A 22,073-nucleotide genomic window follows, 5' to 3' on the forward strand; every position below is an offset into this window, starting at 1 on the left:
TTTTCACTATATATTTTACTGTATTTTTAATCAAATAAATGAATCCTGGGTAAGCGAGAGAGAATCCTTATATATAAATACACGACTTCTCATGGGGATACAAATAAATATTCCAACTGAGTATTCAATAAACTCTTATTTGATTATGTTCCAGCACAGAGACACATCTCAGAGAGTCATGACGGCCGTCACTTTGAAGCGTTTTCTTCTGGCCCTGCTGACCATCACCCTATCCAGACCCGACTCTGCTTCGATCGGCGTCGCTGAGGAGTTTGAAAGCCGAGATGATGTACTTGAAAGCGAGTTCATGTATGCCGGTCGATCCAAACGCTCCCCGGACCCTCCCAGCGCCTCTGACGTGGACAAATGCTCCTACACCTTCATCGTGCCTCAGCGGAAGACCACAGGTGCGATCTGTGTGAACTCGAAAGAGCCCGAAGCCCTGCTGGAGAACCGCGTGAACAAGCAGGAGCTGGAGCTGCTGAACGGAGAGCTTCACAAGCAGCGGCGTCAGATCGAGACACTACAGCAGCTGGTGGAGGTGGACGGTGGCGTGGTGAACGAAGTCAAGCTCCTTCGCAAGGAGTCGCGCAACATGAACGCCCGAGTGACGCAGCTCTACATGCAGCTGCTGCACGAGATCATACGCAAGAGAGACAACGCGCTGGAGCTTTCTCAGCTGGAGAACCGTGTGCTGAATCACACGTCAGAGATGCAGCATCTAACCGCACGCTATCGGGATCTGGAGCACAAATACCAGAACTTGGCATCGCTTGCGGGAAACCAGAGCGCGCTCATCGCGCAGCTGGAAGAGCAGTGCAGAAGAGGAGGTGTTGGAGCTGGTGTTGTACGACAAGCACGACCGTACCAGCCTCCTGTAATCCCAGCACAGACGCCTCAACATCGACAACCACCTCCACCTCCGGTCCACCATTCCCCCGCCAGGCCTTTCCACCCGCCGACCTACACACGCAACAACCTCCAGATCACCAATGAAATCCAGAGTGACCAAAACGCCAAAGCAATGCCACCAAGTTTACCAACCATAGCCTCTGAAACACACAGCTCCTCAACAGATAAACCCTCAGGTGAGTGTCTCTTCCACAACGAATCAGATGTGAATAAAACAGATGTGGCTACCAGAGATTTACCATAAAAAATATTTTTATAAATTGACAGTATATTTCATGAACTGATAATGTTAATATACAGTACCAACCTACTGAAGTACTAAACTCTGTTATACACTGACAACAACCTTAAAGGGATACTCCACTTTTTTTGGAAATAGGCTCATTTTACAACTCCCCCAGAGTTAAACTGTTGAGTTTTACCGTTTTTGAATCCATTCAGCCGATCTCCGGTTCTGGCGGTACCACTTTTAGCATAGCTTAGCATACATCATTGAAGTGGACAAGACCATTAGCATTTCTCAAAAAAAAAATGACCAAAGAGTTTAGATATTTTTCCTATTTAAAACTTGACTCTTCTGTAGTTACATCGTGCACTAAGACCGACGGAAAATGTAAAGTTGCGATTTTCTAGGCTGATATGGCTAGGAACTATACTCTCATTCCTGCGTAATAATCAAGAAACTTCACTGCCGAACCATGAGAGTAGCAGGCGTAATGATATGACGCAGCTGGGGACTATTTTCAGGCGCTACGTCATATCATTACGCCTGCTACACTCATGGTACGGCAGTGAAGTTTCTTGATTATTACGCAGGAATGAGAGTATAGTTCCTAGCCATATCAGCCTAGAAAATCGCAACTTTACATTTTCCGTCGGTCTTAGTGCGCGATGTAACTACAGAAGAGTCAAGTTTTAAATAGGAAAAATATCGAAACTCTTTGGTCTTTTTTCTTTTTTGAGAAATGCTAATGGTCTTGTCCACTTCAATGATGTATGCTAAGCTATGCTAAAAGTGGTACCGCCAGAACCGGAGATCGGCTGAATGGATTCAAAAACGGTAAAACTCAACAGTTTAACTCTGGGGGAGTTGTAATATTAGCCTATTTACAAAAAAAGTGGAGTATCCCTTTAAAAGCACAGGTGAGGAAGAAGAAAAAAGACATGATGAATCAAAGTTCATAAGTGAAGTGAAGTCAAGTCACCTTTATTTATATAGCACGTTTTACAATTCAGATTGTTTCAAAGTAGCTTTACAGTGATAACAGGAATATAACGCAACAGTTTGTTTCTAGAAGAAAATAGTGTCATATTCCACTCCAGCTTAAGTAAGTTCAGTGATGGTTAATTTTTGTTGTAAAAAAGTTATTCATTTAGTTAATTAATATATATAGCCGTTCTGGAGAAAACCGCGATGTCATCGCCCAGCTCAGTTCTTATATAATGGTGTCAATGCAGGCAGATCAATAATATTGTTAAATATTAAATGTCCCCAATTAAGCAAGCCAAAACCCCAAAGGCGACAGTGGCAAGGAACCAAAACTCCTTCAATAAACTCCTAATTACTGCTTATTAATAATTAGTACGGTAGTTGTTGAGTTTAGGTAGTGGGTAGGATTAAGGGATGTAGAATCCGGTCATACAGAATAAGGCCTTAATATGTGCTTTATAAGTACTAATAAACAGTCAAAATCCTAGTAATATGCATGCTAATAAGCAACAGTTAAAAGTGAGAATTGGACCCTAAATTAAAGTGTTACCATATTAGATGCACATTGTCATACACAAATACAAAACACCATGATGGAAACACTTAAATATGCAATGACACTAAAATAATGCAATAAACAATAATTGAACAACATAACATAAGAAATAACCCTAATGCATATAATAAATAATACTGTTTTCCCTGTACATTATAAGATGACTTGTTCTGTTTCACTTACTGTAAATGTAACAGTATTGGTATTGTGGTATTGCTTGTTTGATATTTACAATGCTCTCCAAATGTTTAAAGAACAAATTGTTAAAGAAAACCATTCCCTTACAAAAATCATGACGCAAGTCTCCACAAGGCAAACTTCTGCAAAGCATTTTGTGTACGCAACAGGATCAGCGTGACTAATGAGAAACATCTAAACATTACACAGCCAGCAATCTTCCTTTTCTTGCAGCGTTTCAGCAGATTTACAAGGTTAATTGTCTTTTGCACACTGAGTATGATAAATAAGTATGGATATGCATAAGTGGTTTGGTTACATCAGTGGTTCCAAAGAAAACAGCTCAAAGGTTCAGCGACACAAGCAACATGGAGACACGTGGATTTCCCTGCCGCTGATCCCGCCAGAGCGCTTGGCCTCCGTCCCATTACAACACAATCATTTGGCAACATATCTTCTGAACTAAGAGTTCACATTAATCTTTGGAGGAAAACCCTCCAAGACACGAACCACTTTAAAGTCCTTAAACAGGGGATTCCAGACACCATTCGGTAAACTTCTACAGTGAGATCTGTGCTTTGCTGTAAGAGGTTTAAGTATTGCTTACTCTTCTGCTATGTGGGTATTTCTATGAGGGATAACTGAGCAGATCAAATATGGAAGTATGAATGAAACGCAGTGAAGGAATGTAAATGACGGGGTGATGGTAAATCTATAAACTTTCCTGAAATCTTCCTCACAATATCACCAAAACACACATGCATACTATATCCACAGCAGTGAAAACACATGCATACTATATCCACTGCAGTGAACACACATGCATACTATATCCACAGCAGTGAACACACATGCATACTATATCCACTGCAGTGAACACACATGCATACTATATCCACTGCAGTGAACACACATGCATACTATATCCACAGCAGTGAACACACATGCATACTATATCACACATGCATACTATATCCACTGCAGTGAACACATATGCATACTATATCCACTGCAGTGAACACACATGCATACTATATCCACTGCAGTGAACACACATGCATACTATATCCACAGCAGTGAACACACATGCATACTATATCACACATGCATACTATATCCACTGCAGTGAACACACATGCATACTATATCACACATGCATACTATATCCACTGCAGTGAACACTCAAGCATACTATATCCACTGCAGTGAACACACATGCATACTATATCCACTGCAGTGAACACACATGCATACTATATCCACTGCAGTGAACACACATGCATACTATGTCCACTGCAGTGAACACACATGCATACTATATCCACTGCAGTGAACACTCACGCATACTATATCCACTGCAGTGAACACACATGCATACTATATCCACAGCAGTGAACACACATGCATACTATATCCACTGCAGTGAACACACATGTATACTATATCCACTGCAGTGAACACACATGCATACTATATCCACAGCAGTGAACACACATGCATACTATATCCACTGCAGTGAACACACATGCATACTATATCACACATGCATACTATATCCACTGCAGTGAACACACATGCATACTATATCCACTGCAGTGAACACACATGCATACTATATCCACTGCAGTGAACACACATGCATACTATATCCACTGCAGCCGTCTGTAAATTCATCTTGTCGCCCGGTTTTCTTTTTAACATGCCTTTAAATCACGCCTCTGGAAGTTATTAGCAAGTTTTTCACCCACAACAAACAACTGCAGAGTGCTAATGTGCTTCATTTTAACAGATTCACGCACACTTAACAACATGTAATGGGTCAGTTGACTCCACGATTCTAATAAATATCCCACACTGCATTAGTAATACAGCTTTTAAAATACTTACATGCTACTTTATCACATGCACGACACATTTAATCTTAGTTTCCACAGGCAACAGAAGAGTCAGCAACATCGTGTGCAGAGAAAATTGCCATTTACACATAAATGCCATTTAATGATATGCAAAATATACATTATAGATTGCTCCTCTATTGTAAGTAGCTTTGGATAAAAGCGTCTGCTAAATGCATAAATATAAAACATCAGGCATTTAGCAGATGCTTTTATCCAATAGCATGTGAAAACGCCTGAGGATGGAAAACTTCCAATGTAAACAAGTCCTTAAATGCATGAAAAAGGGCTGATGAACAATCGTCAGAAACTTCAAAGCAAATGAAAGAAATACAGAAGGTCCTTTCAAAAAGAGATGAGTGCTTTCAGCGCAGACTGTGAGTAGCTCTTACTCACGAGATGAGAAGCTTCTTGCTCATCAATAGTCTGGAAAATGATCCGGTCACAAGCAGATTGAGTCTTACCCTTTTGATATCCTAATGCTGGATTATTATTCAACAATAAAACTCATAATCTGAAATGAAATGTCAAAACAGCTGTCACAGAAAGACAAAAAGCAGAAAAGTCTGAGACAAATCAAAACACAAACTGTGACAAATCAGATTCCTCCGCAGAGATTCCAGTGTATTTTTCTATTGCGTTTTGGAGAAAATCAACAAATGAAAGGTAATTTGAGACTGAAACTTCAATGAATGTTCTCTGAAACCGGCTGACCCTCAGATGAATGTCTCACTATAATCTGGAACATTTATTAGAGTATAAGTATGATATCAATCCGGCCTGACTCACGGAAGTGAATCTCGACTGATGACGTACAATTTGCATGCTGAAACCTAATATAGTTTAATGCATTTCTCACAGCTGTTTTTGTATAAATTGCTTTTGCAAATAGCTCACTTTCTATCTCTTGAAATGTATCCACAGCAGACACATAAGACCAATAAATAAAAAAAACAAAAACCTAAAACGTTTAAATTAAGACGCTTCACATCTCTAGTCGCTGTGTGTCACTGCATTGGTACTCGCTGGGATGAGAAACCTACTACGCAAACCAACTAAAACTTTTTGTGGAAATCTGAATGCAATCCGTCTGTTTCTAAAAGGTACATTTGGTGTGATCTTACTTCAACAGAAGCCCTCATCCAGCATCTTCCACCAAATTTATTAGCTACCAAATAAAAAAAAGAAAAGAAAAGCAAACAGTCCTTAACATTCAGACCCCCGAGAGACCAGAAGATGTGGAAACAATAACCTGAAGTATCCCGTCTGAGAACAGAGGCACTGGCGAAAGTGTGATTTGGCTCTTGGACTGAAGCTTGTTAGCTCATTAGACAGCTTTACAGGGAAGCTCGAGGTTCTGTAATGGCAGCGGTCAGAAGCAGAGAGTGCATGTTCATTATCTAGATGATTTTCCATCTCCTTAGGGCAGTTTTTAACGATGCACAAAAAGGTGTGGAGAGCATGCAGTCATAATGAAAACAGCATTGCCTCAAATGTGCTGCTGGAAACTTGTGAGTCCAGGTGAGAAAATAACATCTCAGTTTCAACGGTTGCATAAGTGCTGTCAAAAAAGATATGACTATATCCACTCCTCAGGTAACATAAAAAAAAAGCACTCAAATGACTATAAACGTGTAACAAATGTTTTTTTAGTATTTTTAATTGGTAATAACATTACTTGGCTTTTTTGCCTTGTAATACACCTTAAAAAGCATTGTATGGTCTCATGAATAATTGTAACAATATAATATAACATTATAATACTTATCTATTCATTATTACACGTATAGAAAGTATAATGCATTAACAGACAAACCAATTTTAGATGTAAATCTGCAAATATTGTAATGCATTTTCTTACATTATAGTTATACTGTACATAAAGGCATAACATAAGATTCTGTGCAATTTCTCGACTGTTTTCCATGGAAAAACTCACAGCTGTCAATGAGACTAGGGCTTAAGTTAATGGTCTGATGTCAGTGAGCATGAGCGTGGCACTTTACAGGCTCATGCATACAATACAAGTTTAGTAAACATGTGATGTTCACACATAATATATCCTAAAATCCAATAGCCTCAACACAATTGTAACACATCAAACTCAATGGAAACCATTGTTTTCACAAAAGAAAACAAGCTCCTGGAGGTCCTGGCCTATGCTCATCAATATGTGACTCTCTTTCGCAATTCTGTTCTTTTAGAAAGGCAAACTGGTCTCAGAAACAGCTAGTGATATACACATGTAATAAACAGCAGCTTTGAACCACATCTGAATTGATTTCAACATAAAATTCAGAGATGCTGTAGAGAAGAACCATGCATTCAATAATGCACGTGTTTGCTTTCTATACAGGACCGTTCAAAGACTGCTTACATGCTCTAGAAGACGGACACACCAACAGCAACATGTATCTACTGAAGCCGGAAAACACCAACAAACTGATGCAGGTCTGGTGCGACCAGAGACACGACCCCGGCGGCTGGACCGTCATTCAAAGACGCATGGACGGATCGGTCAACTTCTTCCGAAACTGGGAGACATATAAGGTCAGAAACATGTTTATGTTCATTTGCTTGTGTAGAAACATTGTCTGCCAACGTCCAACACCAACAAATAGATCATGCAAATAAAGACGTGATCATGAGCTCATGCATGCATACGTCATCGCTCAGAATATAATGCTTCTGATCTGTATCATTGGATAACAGCATGAACTCCCCTACTTCCCTCAGTCATGGTTAGTTAACGTAATGAAACGCACATTGCTCTGAAATCTGCTATTCGTGCATGGAGAAACTTCCATGACAAAATGTCTTAACCGGTCAGACTCTCAGCAAACTGCAGCTTTGTGCAGTTTCTGAATTCATTGCTTTTCAAACGTCAATGGAATTCGGTTATGCAAGATGGGCAAGGTTTCCAAACTAGGGCCAGGGCTTTTCCAGGGCTTTGTCCACACAAACACTGCCTGACGAAAACACTCTGTCGATGTCATTAGAGCCCGGAATTACAATCAGGACTAGACGTAACGAGCCAATGTCTAGGGAAATATTGTAATGACTATATTAAAAAAAGCACTAAACTAATTATATAATGAATGATTTTTTTTTTAATGCAAAAAAAAGTTTTTGGGTAGCCAGTCATAAAGAATAATAAATAAGAATAAAGCTACAAATTATGCTGGTCAAAACATTACTGTGAGCGAGTGAAAATGCATTCATAAAACCGATAACTTTCCTCTCTCTCGCTCTCTTTTTCTTTCCAAGAAGATAAATTCAAGAAGGGATTTTTCATTGAATTGAGGACTCATAGTGAAAACATCGGTCACGCTATGAAAAGGATAAAATGGCATTTGGCATCAATAATCTCAAACCTTGCATGAAGCATCAATGTGCCACTTGCAATGTGAATGTTGCGTAAAGATTCTTTAACATTTCTCCATTGTGTTCCATGGAAAAACTAACAGCATTCAGGTTTGGAATGACTTGCGGGTGAGGAAATAATGAAAGAATTGTATTTTCTGGATGAACAATTTCTTTAAACAATGACTAACACAACAGCAGTCTGGAGTGATGATTTATTACATGCATCAATACATTCTGTGACGCTATACTAGGTGTTGAGCTGGCTTGTCTCTGACGTAACGTGTAATTTCTGTCCGCCGACAGCGAGTCACATGCGTTCTCAGGTGTTTTAGATACTGTGGTCAGACCTGCTTCCTCTGAATGAATGATTAACCCTAACATCGAGGCCGCTAAATACAAACACATGTACGATGTCGGAGGAGGTCTTTTAAAATTCAGGATCTGGCAAAGTGTTTTGAAAGAGCATTGTAGAACTTTAAGATTTACTGTTTCCCTATATAGTTTATTTGATAATCAAGAGGTTTCCGCCAGTTCTTGTTCTGTTTATTGTAAGTCTACTGAGCATAAAGAATCCTGCTGAAGAGTCGGAGATTTCTACAGCACGACCAGATCTAAAAAAATGTATTCGCATCAGACATTTCACTCATTTTAGCACGGTTATTGGATGTTGTTGTTAAATTAATTTACTTCATTCCTGAATGAATCAGCCGTTTGAACGAGTTGAATTAATTATTTAATGACTTACTCATTAAGACATTTACCAACACTTACTGGCAGTTTTGGCAATTTCATAAAAAAAAAATGTTTTTATATTTCCATATTAATTAAAAAAAACATTAAAGGTATAGTTCTCCCAAAAATGACAAATCTTCATTCATCATTTACTTTGAAGCCTAACATTTTATGTGTAATAAATTCTAATGTAGAATCAAATAAAATATTTGATACTTTTTGTAATGTCTATTTGATGCTTTTCTCATTTAAAGGGGTGGTTGATTATGATTGCACTTTTCTAACTTTAGTTAGTGTGTAATGTTGCTGTTTGAGCATAAACAACATCTGCAAAGATACAACGCTCAAAGTTCAAAGGAAAGGGAGATATTTTCTTTTACAGAAATTGCTTTTTAAGGACTACAACAAACGGTTGGTAGGGACTACACCACATTCCTCCCGGGTTAGTGACATCACTAACTCTAAAATTTACATAAACCCCGCCCCCGGAACACGATTTATATATAATCAAGACAGAATATGCTAATCAATGACTAGAAGATATCTACACATAAGCTACATAAATTCATCAACTAACCATTCAGAAATGTTGTCTACATGTTGTCACTTCTTGAGTCTCTCCATCTTTCTGACTCTGGTTTGAACATAAAAGCCTAAAACTTTTTGAAAGTCTGTATGAGGTCATTAAAGCTGCTAAGAATGAGCTGTTGAAGCTCCGCCCTCTGTCCCGGGAGCAGCAGCTCATTTGCATTTAAAGGGACACACAAAAATTGTGCGTTTTTGCTCACCCTCAAAAAGTGAAATTTTTAAATGCTATATAAAAATATCTGTGGGGTATTTGGAGCTAAAACTTCACATACAGACTCTGCGGACATCAGAGATTTATTTTACATCTTGTGAAAATGGCATTATACCACCCCTTTAAGACATAATGACTTTAAATTATCTTTAAAGGGGTAATTTCTCAGCCACATTTGATGTGCTAATTAACTAATAGACTAATTAATCACCACATTGTGTAATGAATTATATTAAAAATTGTAATCGCTTGACAGCCCTATGTATGTAAAAAAAAAATATTAAACCGTGGTAACATCAATATGATGAAAGACAAAACAATATAATCAACTCGCTACTTTGAATCATCAAATTACATTTTTTTTCTTTCTCTTTTCTAATTTAGCAAGGATTTGGGAACATCGATGGTGAATACTGGCTTGGTTTGGAGAACATCTATTGGCTGACCAACCAAGGCAACTATAAGCTGCTGGTGACACTCGAGGACTGGTCAGGCAGAAAGACGTTCGCAGAATACGCCAGTTTCCGGTTGGAGCCAGAGGCGGACTTCTACAAGCTGAAGGTGGGCCGTTACCATGGAAACGCCGGAGATTCGCTCACCTGGCACAACGGGAAACAGTTCACCACCTTAGACCGAGATCATGACGCGTACGCAGGTATCAGAGCAATTCTGTCCGTATCACAACCAACTTCTATACAGAGATCTTTGCATAGTTTCATTGTCCAATAAGGGCTAAAAATGTACTAACGCTACAGTGCTGCAGAAATGAGTACTAAAACCCAGAAACTGGGAGTTCAAAAACGCAGTCAATGGGTTTTGTTGAAGTCATGCAACTGTGGTGTAGTTCCTTACAGCCAAACTTTAGCTTTTTACTTCGTCATTAAGGCTTCAAAATTCATTTGTGAAGATTATCTTGATGAACAAAACTGTTGTTGTTCGTTTAGATTATTTTCTGCAATAATCCAAAAGCCAACTGGCTGGAAGTAAAGCGAACCAGGATGATTCCAAATTCCGGGTTGCAAACAAAATGACATCATCACTGCAGCATTCTAAATAGAATCAGTGTGTAACAGTGTGGAATTCTATATCAAAATACAAAAGTCACAGTTTTCACTAACTCAAGCCTCATTTCCTCTCATACAGGAAATTGTGCCCACTATCAGAAGGGTGGTTGGTGGTACAACGCCTGCGCCCACTCCAACCTGAATGGCGTGTGGTACCGCGGTGGGCATTACCGCAGCCGCTACCAGGATGGAGTTTACTGGGCCGAGTTCCGCGGTGGCTCGTATTCCTTGAAGAAGGTCACTATGATGATCCGGCCAAATCCCAACACTTTCCATTAGAAACATCACGTGAAGGAAAATGCTAAATCTAACATGCCGTAACTCAAAAGACGTTGTAAATAGTGCATTGTTAATGTTATTTTTGTATTGATCGTTATGAGGCTTATGAATTCTTAATATGCAGTCATACATATCCAAAATCCAAAAATATGACTTCATGAAGGAGACACGACTTTTTGGGTTTCCTGGAGACAGAGGTCCCAATGGTGTCCAGGCTCTGTGGACAATAAAGAGCAAGTGAAAAGCTAGTAAAACTTTACAATCTTCAGTCAGACGAACCTGGCAACGTGACCTGAAGCTGGACAGCATCGTGTGCGTCATTACAAGTGCGCTTAAAATGGGGGTATATGTTTACCTGATCTTAACAGGCACCTAACCTCATTCTCACTGTAAGAAGTCTAACCTTGAAGAAAAGAACTGTTAGTTTGAGTTTACATTAGTGCTGTAAAACACAATATGTTGTGTACTAACCGAGGAATTTAAACAGTTCAAATTATTCAGTTCTCATACCATTTTATCCATTTATAGCATTGAATTTCAAAAAAGGGTACGTTGCAATTGTGCCCTGTGAAGTGGACTACACAGGATTTTTGGACGTCTAAAGGGGATTTTATATGCAAAAAAAAATCAACATTTAAAAGTAAATTTAGCCTAGTTATTGTGTATGCATCTATTTACCATCTAAATTAAGAGATGTGAATTGGCCGATTAACACATTTAAATCACAAATGTGAAGCCTCCGTAAACTTCAATGACTCAGCTAAATTTAGTAGCACAAATGCAAAGTCTCTTCCTCATTTGATCCGTTTATAGCTTTTACTTCCAATAAAAGGTAAATTGCAACGGTGCCCTGGGAAGTGAACTACACAGGAATTTTGGACATCTTACAGGGATTTTTGGTGTTAAAACTCAAATTTAGTCTAGTTATTGTGTATGCACCTATTTACAAGCTAAATTGTAAATAAAGAGACACGAACTGTCTAAACTAACATTTAAATCCCAAAAGCGAAGCCTCTGTAAACTTCAATGACTAGGCTAATTTTAGTAGCACAAACGCAAAGTCTCTTCCTTATTTGATCCATTTATACTGTAGCATTGACTTTTAATGATGTGTACTGTTGCAGTTGTGCCCTGACAAGTGGACTATACACAGGATTTTTTGACATCTTAAAGGGATTTTTCAGGCAACAATAAAAATTCTGCCAACATTTAGAGGTAAATTGAACCTAGTCATTGTGTATGCACCTATAGTTAAATTGTAAATTAAGAGACATTTAAACCACAAACACAAAGCCTCTGCAAGCATCACAAAAGATGTGTGTCTTGTATATTACTGACTATTTTAATGTACTGTAACAGCATTCATGTCCATGAATGATTTCACTCATTTGAGTCCTGTTTGGAAACCATCTGTATAAACAGTAGAAGCTATGACCCTGTTTACACCTGGTATTAAAATGTGTGTTTTAGTTCGATCGGATCACAAGTAGACGAGGGAGACACATTCCTGTTAACACCTGGGGCCCTATCTTGCACCCGGCGCAAATGACTTTGTACACTGACGCATGTATCATTCCTATTTTGCACCCGCGCAAAGCGGACTTTTCCCTCCACAGGCGCACGTCGGTAAACTAGGAAATTAACTTGCGCTCCCTGGGCGGGTCGGCGCAAAAAGGAGGCGTGTTTCGGCGCAAACATTCCCTAGTGCTATTTTGCAGTTCCAGAAAACAATTGCGCCACTGACCAGAAAAAGCCTAGTCTAAAGTCAGTGGCGCGTCGCGCGTTGTTCATAATGCTATTTTAAGCGCGCATGCTTGGCCATAATGTAACGGGTGCACAACGCGCATACACTTGGATTCTCTCATCAACACAGATGCAGCAGTTTTTATTTTTGCAAATCATACATTATAACAAGGAAAAATATTAACACATGAGGGAAATCATTGTGGTGTCCATGAAGATGTAAAAAAAATTAGGCCTAAATCTAGCTTACACATTTACCCACATTTTTCAGGCTAATTGTAGTAATGACGGATCAGACCTGTTTGCCCAATAGTGGCAAGACACATATGTATATAAGGACATCTGACAAATGAGTTTGTCCGTCAAGAACCAGGAAAAAAAAAAATCGGTCTCCTCGGCTGTGAACCGCTCCTAGCGTGCCAGGTAAATCCGCCATAATAATAACAATCCGCCATGCAACATGCGCACCTGCTCTTAAAGGGTATGCTGGATGACGCTCTGATTGGTTTATTTCACGTGACGCCCAAACCACTATGAATAATGAAGCTTATTCAGACCAACCCCTTTTAAACTTGCGTCGGGCGCAAGAGTCATTTATCCCGCCGGTAAAATAGCAACAGACTTGCTTACAAAGTTACTTGCACTTCGAGCTTGATACGTGCGTTTCAGATCGTTAAAATAGGGCCCCTGGTGTTTTAATCCGCCTCTTTTGTCCATTTTTGACCACTTCTGTCCTGATTTCTTCGAGGGGAGGGTCTACAGGTGGGTAAATCTATGGGCTTTTTCAGATCTTTCAATCTAATGGACGAAATAAGCTCCTGGAATTTACATATGAACACGACCAGAGAACAAGCACAAAACTTTTAGACCCAGTTTACACCTGTATTTAACATCGTCCACTTGTGATCCAATCGACCAAAACGCATCTTAATACCAGGTGTGAACAGGGCCAATGAGCGAGTTTGTTTTTGTAACTCAAAGTATGGTTGTGTTTATACTTACAGAATGTTCCAATAAATGATGTACAGCTACTGCAGTTTTGCTCTTTTGTGATAAACTGCAAAAGACAAGACTTGCACTATAGACTACATTACAGTAAACATGAGAGACGAGTCGAGAACGACTAACAGATGGACTGAGTTCAAAGCTCAATGTGTTCGTTTGTTCAAGCCTCTAAAGGTCAAAGGCTCTAAGGGCCCTACGGGAGACTCAGTGTTTGTCCTGTAAGAGAACAATCCCAATACTTTGCTGCTCAAACATCTTGGTTGTTATGAATGAAAAAGGGTGTCTTTAACATTCGTTTCCAAATGAGGAAAACCTTGTTAATGGCTGGAAAATACATTAAAATCAGTATTAATATCCATCTACTCACTAGTCGCTTTCACAGCCATGTTGTGTTTACACTCACGCTCTTGCAAACTAATCCAACTCAAACTTTCTAACTTGTAGATTGTATTTAGGCTTTAAAAATTCATAAAAGTTGCATTAATTTGCGAAGATTATCTGGATAATGCATATATTATTATGCAGGTCACAACAAAAGTTATAAACTTTGAAATAAAATGCCATTTGCAACACATTTTACTTCTGTGTTTCCAATTGAAACAGGACTTAAAAATAAGGGTGGAATTGAATTTATTAATAAGAAATTAACTGAACTGTAAAAAGTATCTCGGAAGTCCTTAGAATAACATGCATCAGTGCATCATGATGGAAGCCTGTATTAAGAAAGTAAAAATAAGATTACTTTTCAATTCATGCCGACTTTAAAATGAATGTAAACCAGTTGTGGAGTGGTTGGAAAGTGAGTGCACAGCTAAATAAAACGTTTTTGAGATACTAGAACTATGAACAGACGATGATGGCTTTTGTGGCAGCAGTGCGCAAGCCATCATTTTGCTCATGTTTACCGTAAGCAGACAAAAAAAGAGCGAACAACACACTGATTGTTCAGCATGACATGGAATTTTAATACTCTGAATACCATGAGCTGGGTCACATCAACACATGAAGGTATAAGTGAGTTTATGCACAAAGCATGACATTGCCCTGGGTCAGTCAGTTCTCATACTAAACATCCCTTGTTTTCTGGTTTATTCTTTGAAGCTTTTTTGTAGGGCAGCCAATCGATTTAATATTTTCAGCAAAGTAATTACATGATATGATGATTATTATCTAGCTTGCTTCCAAATCTAGTTATGTAATAAACCTGGCATTGTATATTACAAATATCATTGGCTCTTTGGAGAATTGCTTGTGTTCCTCTTTAGCAAGTCACTTTGGACAAAAGTGTCTGCTAAATGTAGTGATGTATGTCTCGAGACCGGTTTTTACGTGGTCTCGGTCTTGTCACGGCCTTAACGGTCTTTGGTCTTGGTCTTGGTCTCGGACCTCTTGGTCTTGTCTAGGTCTCGCTGTCTCAGACCGACATAGTGGTCGGGGAATTTAGCAATACCATACTACAATATCCACGACGATATCCGCAACGGATTGAAGCACACGTCCGAGTGAAGACAGTGCGGTGTGCGCGAGCCACGCGAGAAAACACAGTATCCGCGCCACTGATCGCAGCGGCAACAAGCACTTTGATCACTTGATTTAAAAAAAACATATCATGTACAGTTTTTGATGTATTAATATTTAGTAAAACACATATCAGTGACATGATGGGTTTTAACTTCATTCAGGAGATTTTGGGTAACTGCACAACTGACAAAAGACTTTGAGCGCACCGCCAACGGTGTGTGTGTGTGTGTGTGTGTGTGTGTGTGTAACCATAGCGACAAAAATACCAACTTTTGGATCCTGCACTTAAGCCTATAATTTCGTTTTTAAAAATATAATTATGTATTAAAAAGTTGCAGAATGGATTTATTTGGAGACTTCGAAATCAGCAGAGATAGGCAGGCAATGCAAAACAAAATCTTGCAAGTTATTGCTTAGCGTCAACAACACTAGTCTGTTTTTTTCCCCTCCGGTCTCAACTTGGTCTTGGTCTCGATACCCTCTGGTCTTGGTAGTGTCTTGGTCTCGGTTTAGGCGGTCTTGACTACAAGTCTAGCTAAATGCATAAATTCAGTTAATTAAGCAAATCAAAATGAGAAAAAAGCCACCAAAAGATTGCAATTGCCAATATTGCGATTCAATTTTACCTCATGTAAACGCAATACCTCGATCTAATGCAAACTAAAAACTATGCCTATCTGAGTGTGGTATAACCATACTTATTAGCAAATAATCAGAATAATGAAAATTGCATGTAAACTGGAGTGAAGAGTTCTGCTTGTGTCATGTAAATATCTTACTGCGATTAAAACATTACTCAAATTAAATAATGCCATTATTGGTGTACATGTAAACATGGTCATTGAATGCCAATCTCACCTACAGTACACAGTCAACTATTTTACAATCAAACTGGTCAATGCGTCCAAGATTTAAGGGCCGTTAATGAAAATTGTGTTCTTTCTTTCTTTTATCTTCACTAAGCAAACATTAAAAGCACCACTTTTTAGTCCAAAAAACAACTTTAAACTCTCAAACAACACTCCCACAGACATGTCGCATGCACGCATGGAAACAATGCTGTTTCAGTGTTTCTCCATGCCTGCCAATTATCATCTCAATTGCACATAAAAACTACAATGGTGGTTGCTTACGTTACAAGTCACACAAACAATATCTTACTGTCCAAGTAAACGGTTCTTGATTCCAGATTGAGCTGCTAAGGATGTTTATCCTTTTTAGTGTATGATGTTCAGTCAAAGGTTTGGCTATGCAAAACTACCATGTGATGCCAATGCCAATAACAAAACTGCAAAAACATGAGCATGTCCAAGAAAGGTTGTCAAAATGTCAAGTTATCAAAATATCATTTCTCAGACAATCCTGGGGAAATAGCACCTTTACGTTACTACAAATCAAACCCAGACTATCTAATCTGTGCCATGCGGCATCCCTCAATCTTCTCCCAATCTGAGTTAAATAAGAACAGCAGCTGTAAATGACTAAGTGCTGAAGAATATGAGACCGTTTCCAGCAATCTCGGATCATTGATATTGCTGTAGGTTTGGAATCAATTTATTGTTGAGTCTCCAGACTTACTGAGAATCTGTGAGGTAATGAGAACCGTACGCGTGTGATCTCTGTTAGAGTTCAGAGCACAAACAATACTAGGGTTCAACATGCATTAGTGTGAGAGAACATGGGAACACATTGAAAAATGTCTAAAATAATAAGACCTGTTTCATATTCAAATGCTGGGAATACTTATTCCAAGGAAGATAACAAAACACATGTGTCTTTCATGATCTGGGCTTCACTAACCAGCCAAACCCTGATCCCTTGGTCGAGAAGGAGATGTTAAAAATGTTTGGTTGACGTTAGAGTTCGGTTTGTTTGGATGCTGTGAAATTTTTTTTCCGAGCTCGGGTGCACAACCGTGAACCATTCCCGAGTCTGCATCTGGGGAACAGTTCATGTGAAGTACGGTACGGTTCTGCTGATTCGAACGCAATTGTACTAAATCGTGGAAGTGAACTCCTATTGATGACCAGGGCTTGACATTAAAGTGTAAATTGCAGGTTAACCACCACAACCAATTAATGTGTAAATTAAAGTGCTCAATGTGTATATATGTAAAAATTTCTGTCTTAAAATGCGTTAAAATAACATTTATTGGGGTTTCTTCAAAGGTAGCATGTTTTTTACAGTAACAGGGTGATGACGTCATAAGAGGGAGCGTGGGCGGTTATGCACTCACTCTGTGTGTTCGGGTTGAGGGAGAATAAAACGATTCGCGGGACTCCCGCAAACTAGAAATACCTAGGGATAAAACATAAAAACTAATACACTTTTATTTAACCATTTTTGCTAGCTAGGTCTCCAATAGAACTGCTAGCCTACTTGCCGTTTAGACTAACGGTCTATGTCTTGAGCATAGACAGCTAAGCTTGGAGTCCCTTTTATGACGTCACGCCCAGCCTAGTGGAATGGAGGGGGCGTGCTTAAAACCACTGTAAAACATACCAACTTTTAATATTATATGCAGCATTTTGGTATAAAAAACATTAAAAAAAAACAATTGAGGGCAGTTCTTATCTTTATGTTTAGTAAGCACATAATTTACACTTTAACACCCGCCAAATGCGTGTGTATTTCAGCAGTGGCGTAACACACTCTCTCCTACTAGCCACTTTGCCAGGTTGAATTTTATATATACATTTTTCAACTGTAGTCTTTTAAAAAAGGCATCTAAATTAATAAACTAAGTGCAATTTAGTGTTGTCAAAAATATCGTTTTTTCGATACATATCGACACTGAAATATCTGAAACGCTTACAATACTATTTTTTCCGAAGAATAGACACACGATACCAGCTGCTCTTTCTCTCACTCATCTCTCTGACAGCGAGTGACAAACAACAATCTCTGTTACTTTAATTTCCTATTATCACTGTAAAGCTGCTTTGAAACCATCTATATTGTTAAAAGCGCTGTATAAATGAACGTGACTTGACTTGACTAAGTGAACGTAAACAGTTGAGAAAGAAAACACATGTGTAATAGTGTAATGGATCTGTGCATCAGGTCTTAAAGTGACAGCAGCGTAATATACCTGCTGTCTAATTATGAGATAATATTGAAAATATCTATATGGCAGTTTTTCCCCATGGTATCGATGTCAAAATTGCGGCCAGTGAAAATGCTGAGTGGCTAGTAACTTTGGAAAACCACTAGCCACAGCGGCTGGTGAGCAAAAAAGTTAATGTCAAGCCCTGTTGATGACGTACGATTCAATACATCTCAGTGTTTGTGTCTGTTCTTACTCACTTTCCTGAAAATGAAAGTTTTTGAAAGACTTGTCACTCAGTGTGCAGTTACATTGTTACACTCTCTTTGAGTGAGTCATTAAACGAAAACGTCCAAAAACGCTGATTCCTTAAATGATAGATGTAATGATACAAGGTGTTAATTATTTTGTAACTTTGAGCTCCACTTTTCAAGGCTCAGCTGACCAGCAATTCTGATTTTGGGCAAAGCTGAAGCAATGCTTCACTTAATAGAGACCAATGGCATTGATTCAGTGCGTGACTCACTGCTTTTTTCCCCCCACGGCTTTTTCGCGCTGTGTAATGCTGACCAGCGCTGACGCCATTCATGGTAAACACCCTTACTTGTTAAAAGGATGATACGACAAATATATATACGACAAACGGCAACCTTTTCACGAATATACATGACAAAGACAGACGCAGGCAATCGCACGCGCTCAGTCGATCTCATTCACTGTCTGTTCAGGCTTAAGTCCAAATCCACGAAGCCTCTGTACAAATCACCATGATAAACAGTCTTGTTATCATTACTAACTTATTTAACATTCAATAGGGCTTGGGCGTCGTGACGTCATTACTTGGCGTGGCGGCCATGTTGACAGCTTCGCGAATGTAAACATACAGCAAGTCGAACGAGGAGAAGCAGCATAGTTGGGAGAAAGAAAAGAAAAAAAGATGTTAAAATCCCTAAAAGGATGTGGAATTTACCGGGATACGTTAAATAGAGAAACCAGGCACCGTTGTGGACAAAATCGGCACTTTTAACGGTTTAGATCCATATGAAATTTCCAACGCATTCTCATCCTTTGGCGTCATATAGGTGACGCCATATGACATTTCATCGAAATCTTACGCACATGGCATCCTTTAGCGTCAATATAACACGCACTGTTATGGGTAGGTTTAGGTCTGGGGTCGGGTTACGGTTATGACGCCTTGGGATCTGCGTCTCATATTCACGCTAAACGATGCCATGTGCGTTGGATTTACACGCGCGTCACCTGTATGACGCCTTGGGTTCTGCGTCTCATATTGATGCTAAAGGATGCCATGTGCGTAAGATTTCAACGAAATGTACAAGCGTCACATGTATGACGCCAAAGGATGAGAACGGGCTGGAAATTTCCAACAAAGTGTCGGCAAACAGTGGGAACACAGTAATCCGGACAAAGGTACGCTGCGCTCCACCTAGCTGCTAGTTTAGTAACCGTTAGTGCTAACAACCATTCACACATGTACTTTTAACTGTGTTTCAAAACTGTAGTTAGTAGCTGTCAACCCTCCCATTTTTTCCGGGTTTCTCACGTATTTGAGCTCTTTTCCCGCTGTCTTCCCGTTTTAGTATTTTTTTCCTGTAAAATATCCCCTATTTTAATACTCTCATAACATTAACGTTAGCCCTTCCATCGGACCTGTCAGTCTCTGAACTGTTGTCCTGTTGCTACCCCCTTGCCCTAAGCATCGTTTTGCTTACTAACTTAAGTTTTGCTTAAAACAGCTACTAACTACACTTCTGAAACACATAGTTAAAAGTACATTACATGTGTGAATGGTTGTTAGCACTAACTGTTACTAAACTAGCAGCTAGGTGGAGGGCAGCTTACCTTTGTCCGGATTAAGTCACTGTGTTCCCACTGTTTGTTGGAAATTTCATATGGATCCAAACTGTTAAAAGTGCCGATTTTGTCCACAACGGTCCCTGGCTTCCCTATTTAACGTATCCTGGTAAATTCCACATCCTTTAAGGGATTTTAACATCTTTTTTTCTTTTCTTTCTCCCAACTCTGTTGCTTCTCCTCGTTCGACTTGCTGTATGTTTACATTCGCGAAGCTGTCAACATGGCCGCCACGTCCCAGAATGCAACGCGGCACCCAAGCCCTGTACACATGGTACGAAGGGTGTAGCCTGTAGTTATTCATTCATTCATTCATTCATATTTTTTATTTCATTCTTTTGAAAAGAAATGAAAAGGAGCAAAAAGAAGATAAACTTATAATATCTATTATTCCAGTTAGGGTGTAGTTATCGCGACAGCCCTACAAGCGTGACTGATGGGCTGCAAGTAGAGAGAATGCATATCACATTTCGGCTCCCGCACTCTTTAGAATTGCAGTACATTCACGGCAGACAGACGCAAGTGCTGTTAGCCAAAGGTTCAAAGACCAAAATGTAAAAAGTGAGATGAGCAATGATATGTATGTAACATCTTGAGGGTTCGAATAAGATACTGAAACCGGTGGTTGAAATAACACAATAGCTTTTACTGGGAACTGCCAGAGAAAAGCCACATATACACACACAGACACAGCTCACTTCCGAGCTTCCTGATTACACTAAGTCACGTGACCTAAGAACCAATCTCATCACTGCATTTCCTCACATGAGAACCCCAACATGAGAAACCCAGTCTACTACAATGTATTTCACCGTGTTCTCCTGCATTGCAGGTAGCAAAGAGGGCTGTCACTTTACGTTCGAAAATCGACTGCACAATCGATCGGACCAACCAACACAAGTATCGAAAATGAAAATAGGGAATCGATTTTAACGGTCTTCTCTCGGAACGCGTCCAGCTCGTCACGACACGCCCGCGTCACACAGCAACTGCAGGCTCTGACAAACACACATACAAACTATACTATACTTCTGCATAATGTGTCTCTTTTTACAACAAAAATGTAAATTCTACCGGTATTCAGACAGTCTCATGCATACAGATACAGATTCGGCCTACAATCGCCTACGTAGGCGAAATTTGTTTGACATTTCTAATCGTAAACACAGCCATGTCGAAGCCTGCAGTCATGTTTTTCATTGATGTTATGGCAGTCCACTCTGCTTATTGTTTTTCGAGAATCTTGCGCTCCTGTTTGTCATTGTGCACGAAACTTCATGCCAATAAATCATCAGAAGTATTGCTGACTTGTGCGCGTCTCAAGCGCCCTCTTTACGCTCGTCCTAATGCCTGTTAGTTGTCCGTGGATTCGCCTATATTTGGCGCTGAAAATGGAAACTTCTTTAGACATGGAAAATCGATTTTACAATCGATTCAATGAACATTTATGTCTCAAAAATCGATCAGCATTTTTTCACAAAAGTGACAGCCCTAGTAGCAAACAACAGGGGTAAACACCTGCTGCTTCGATGATGCAAAAGCATCACGGTTCGGACCCAAACAATATAATGTGAACACAATCCAGCGGTGGCAGGGGGAGGGGAGAGCAATTGAACTCGGTTCGGACCATGCAATGGAACAGAGTGTGAGATAGAGAGAAGAGATGAGGACTCACCCAGGTAGGGGATGCAGGACACAATCTTCAGGGAGCGGATGTACTCTCTCATCCTGACGTAGTTATGCTCTTTAGACGTCAGGTAGTCCAGCTTGTCAAACGTGGCCTTGTCCTTCCTATTGATCAGCTAAAGAAACACAGGAAAGTTGCGGAGTTCTGTTAGTTTTTCATCTGAAACACAGACCATATTGGGAAGCTACTCAACAAAAGTTTAA

At 39.5% G+C, this 22,073-nt stretch overlaps 2 protein-coding genes across 2 annotated transcripts in view; one reads left to right on the forward strand and one right to left on the reverse strand.

Annotated features, from left to right (window-relative positions):
* The window catches only part of LOC130078561 (ras-specific guanine nucleotide-releasing factor RalGPS1), a gene marked incomplete at its 3' end in the record, with an annotated part of 150,954 nt that overhangs the window by 59,989 nt on the left and 68,892 nt on the right, over positions 1–22,073 (reverse strand). Inside the window, exon 8 of the mRNA XM_056244108.1 lies at positions 21,859–21,985. Coding sequence (XP_056100083.1) covers positions 21,859–21,985 — 127 coding nt within the window. The remainder of the gene's footprint in view (positions 1–21,858; positions 21,986–22,073) is intronic.
* angptl2a (angiopoietin-like 2a) lies at positions 156–11,623 on the forward strand. The gene is made up of 4 exons (XM_056244112.1): positions 156–1,088; positions 7,107–7,300; positions 10,032–10,302; positions 10,791–11,623. The coding sequence occupies exons 1-4, from the start codon at positions 179–181 to the stop codon at positions 10,988–10,990; spliced, it is 1,575 nt and encodes a 524-aa protein (XP_056100087.1). The 5' UTR covers positions 156–178; the 3' UTR covers positions 10,991–11,623.

This window comes from Rhinichthys klamathensis, unplaced genomic scaffold, assembly GCF_029890125.1.
Source record: "Rhinichthys klamathensis goyatoka isolate OS25496 unplaced genomic scaffold, OSU_Roscu_1.1 h1tg000911l_1, whole genome shotgun sequence".
In the NCBI taxonomy this organism is placed as follows: Eukaryota; Metazoa; Chordata; class Actinopteri; order Cypriniformes; family Leuciscidae; genus Rhinichthys; species Rhinichthys klamathensis.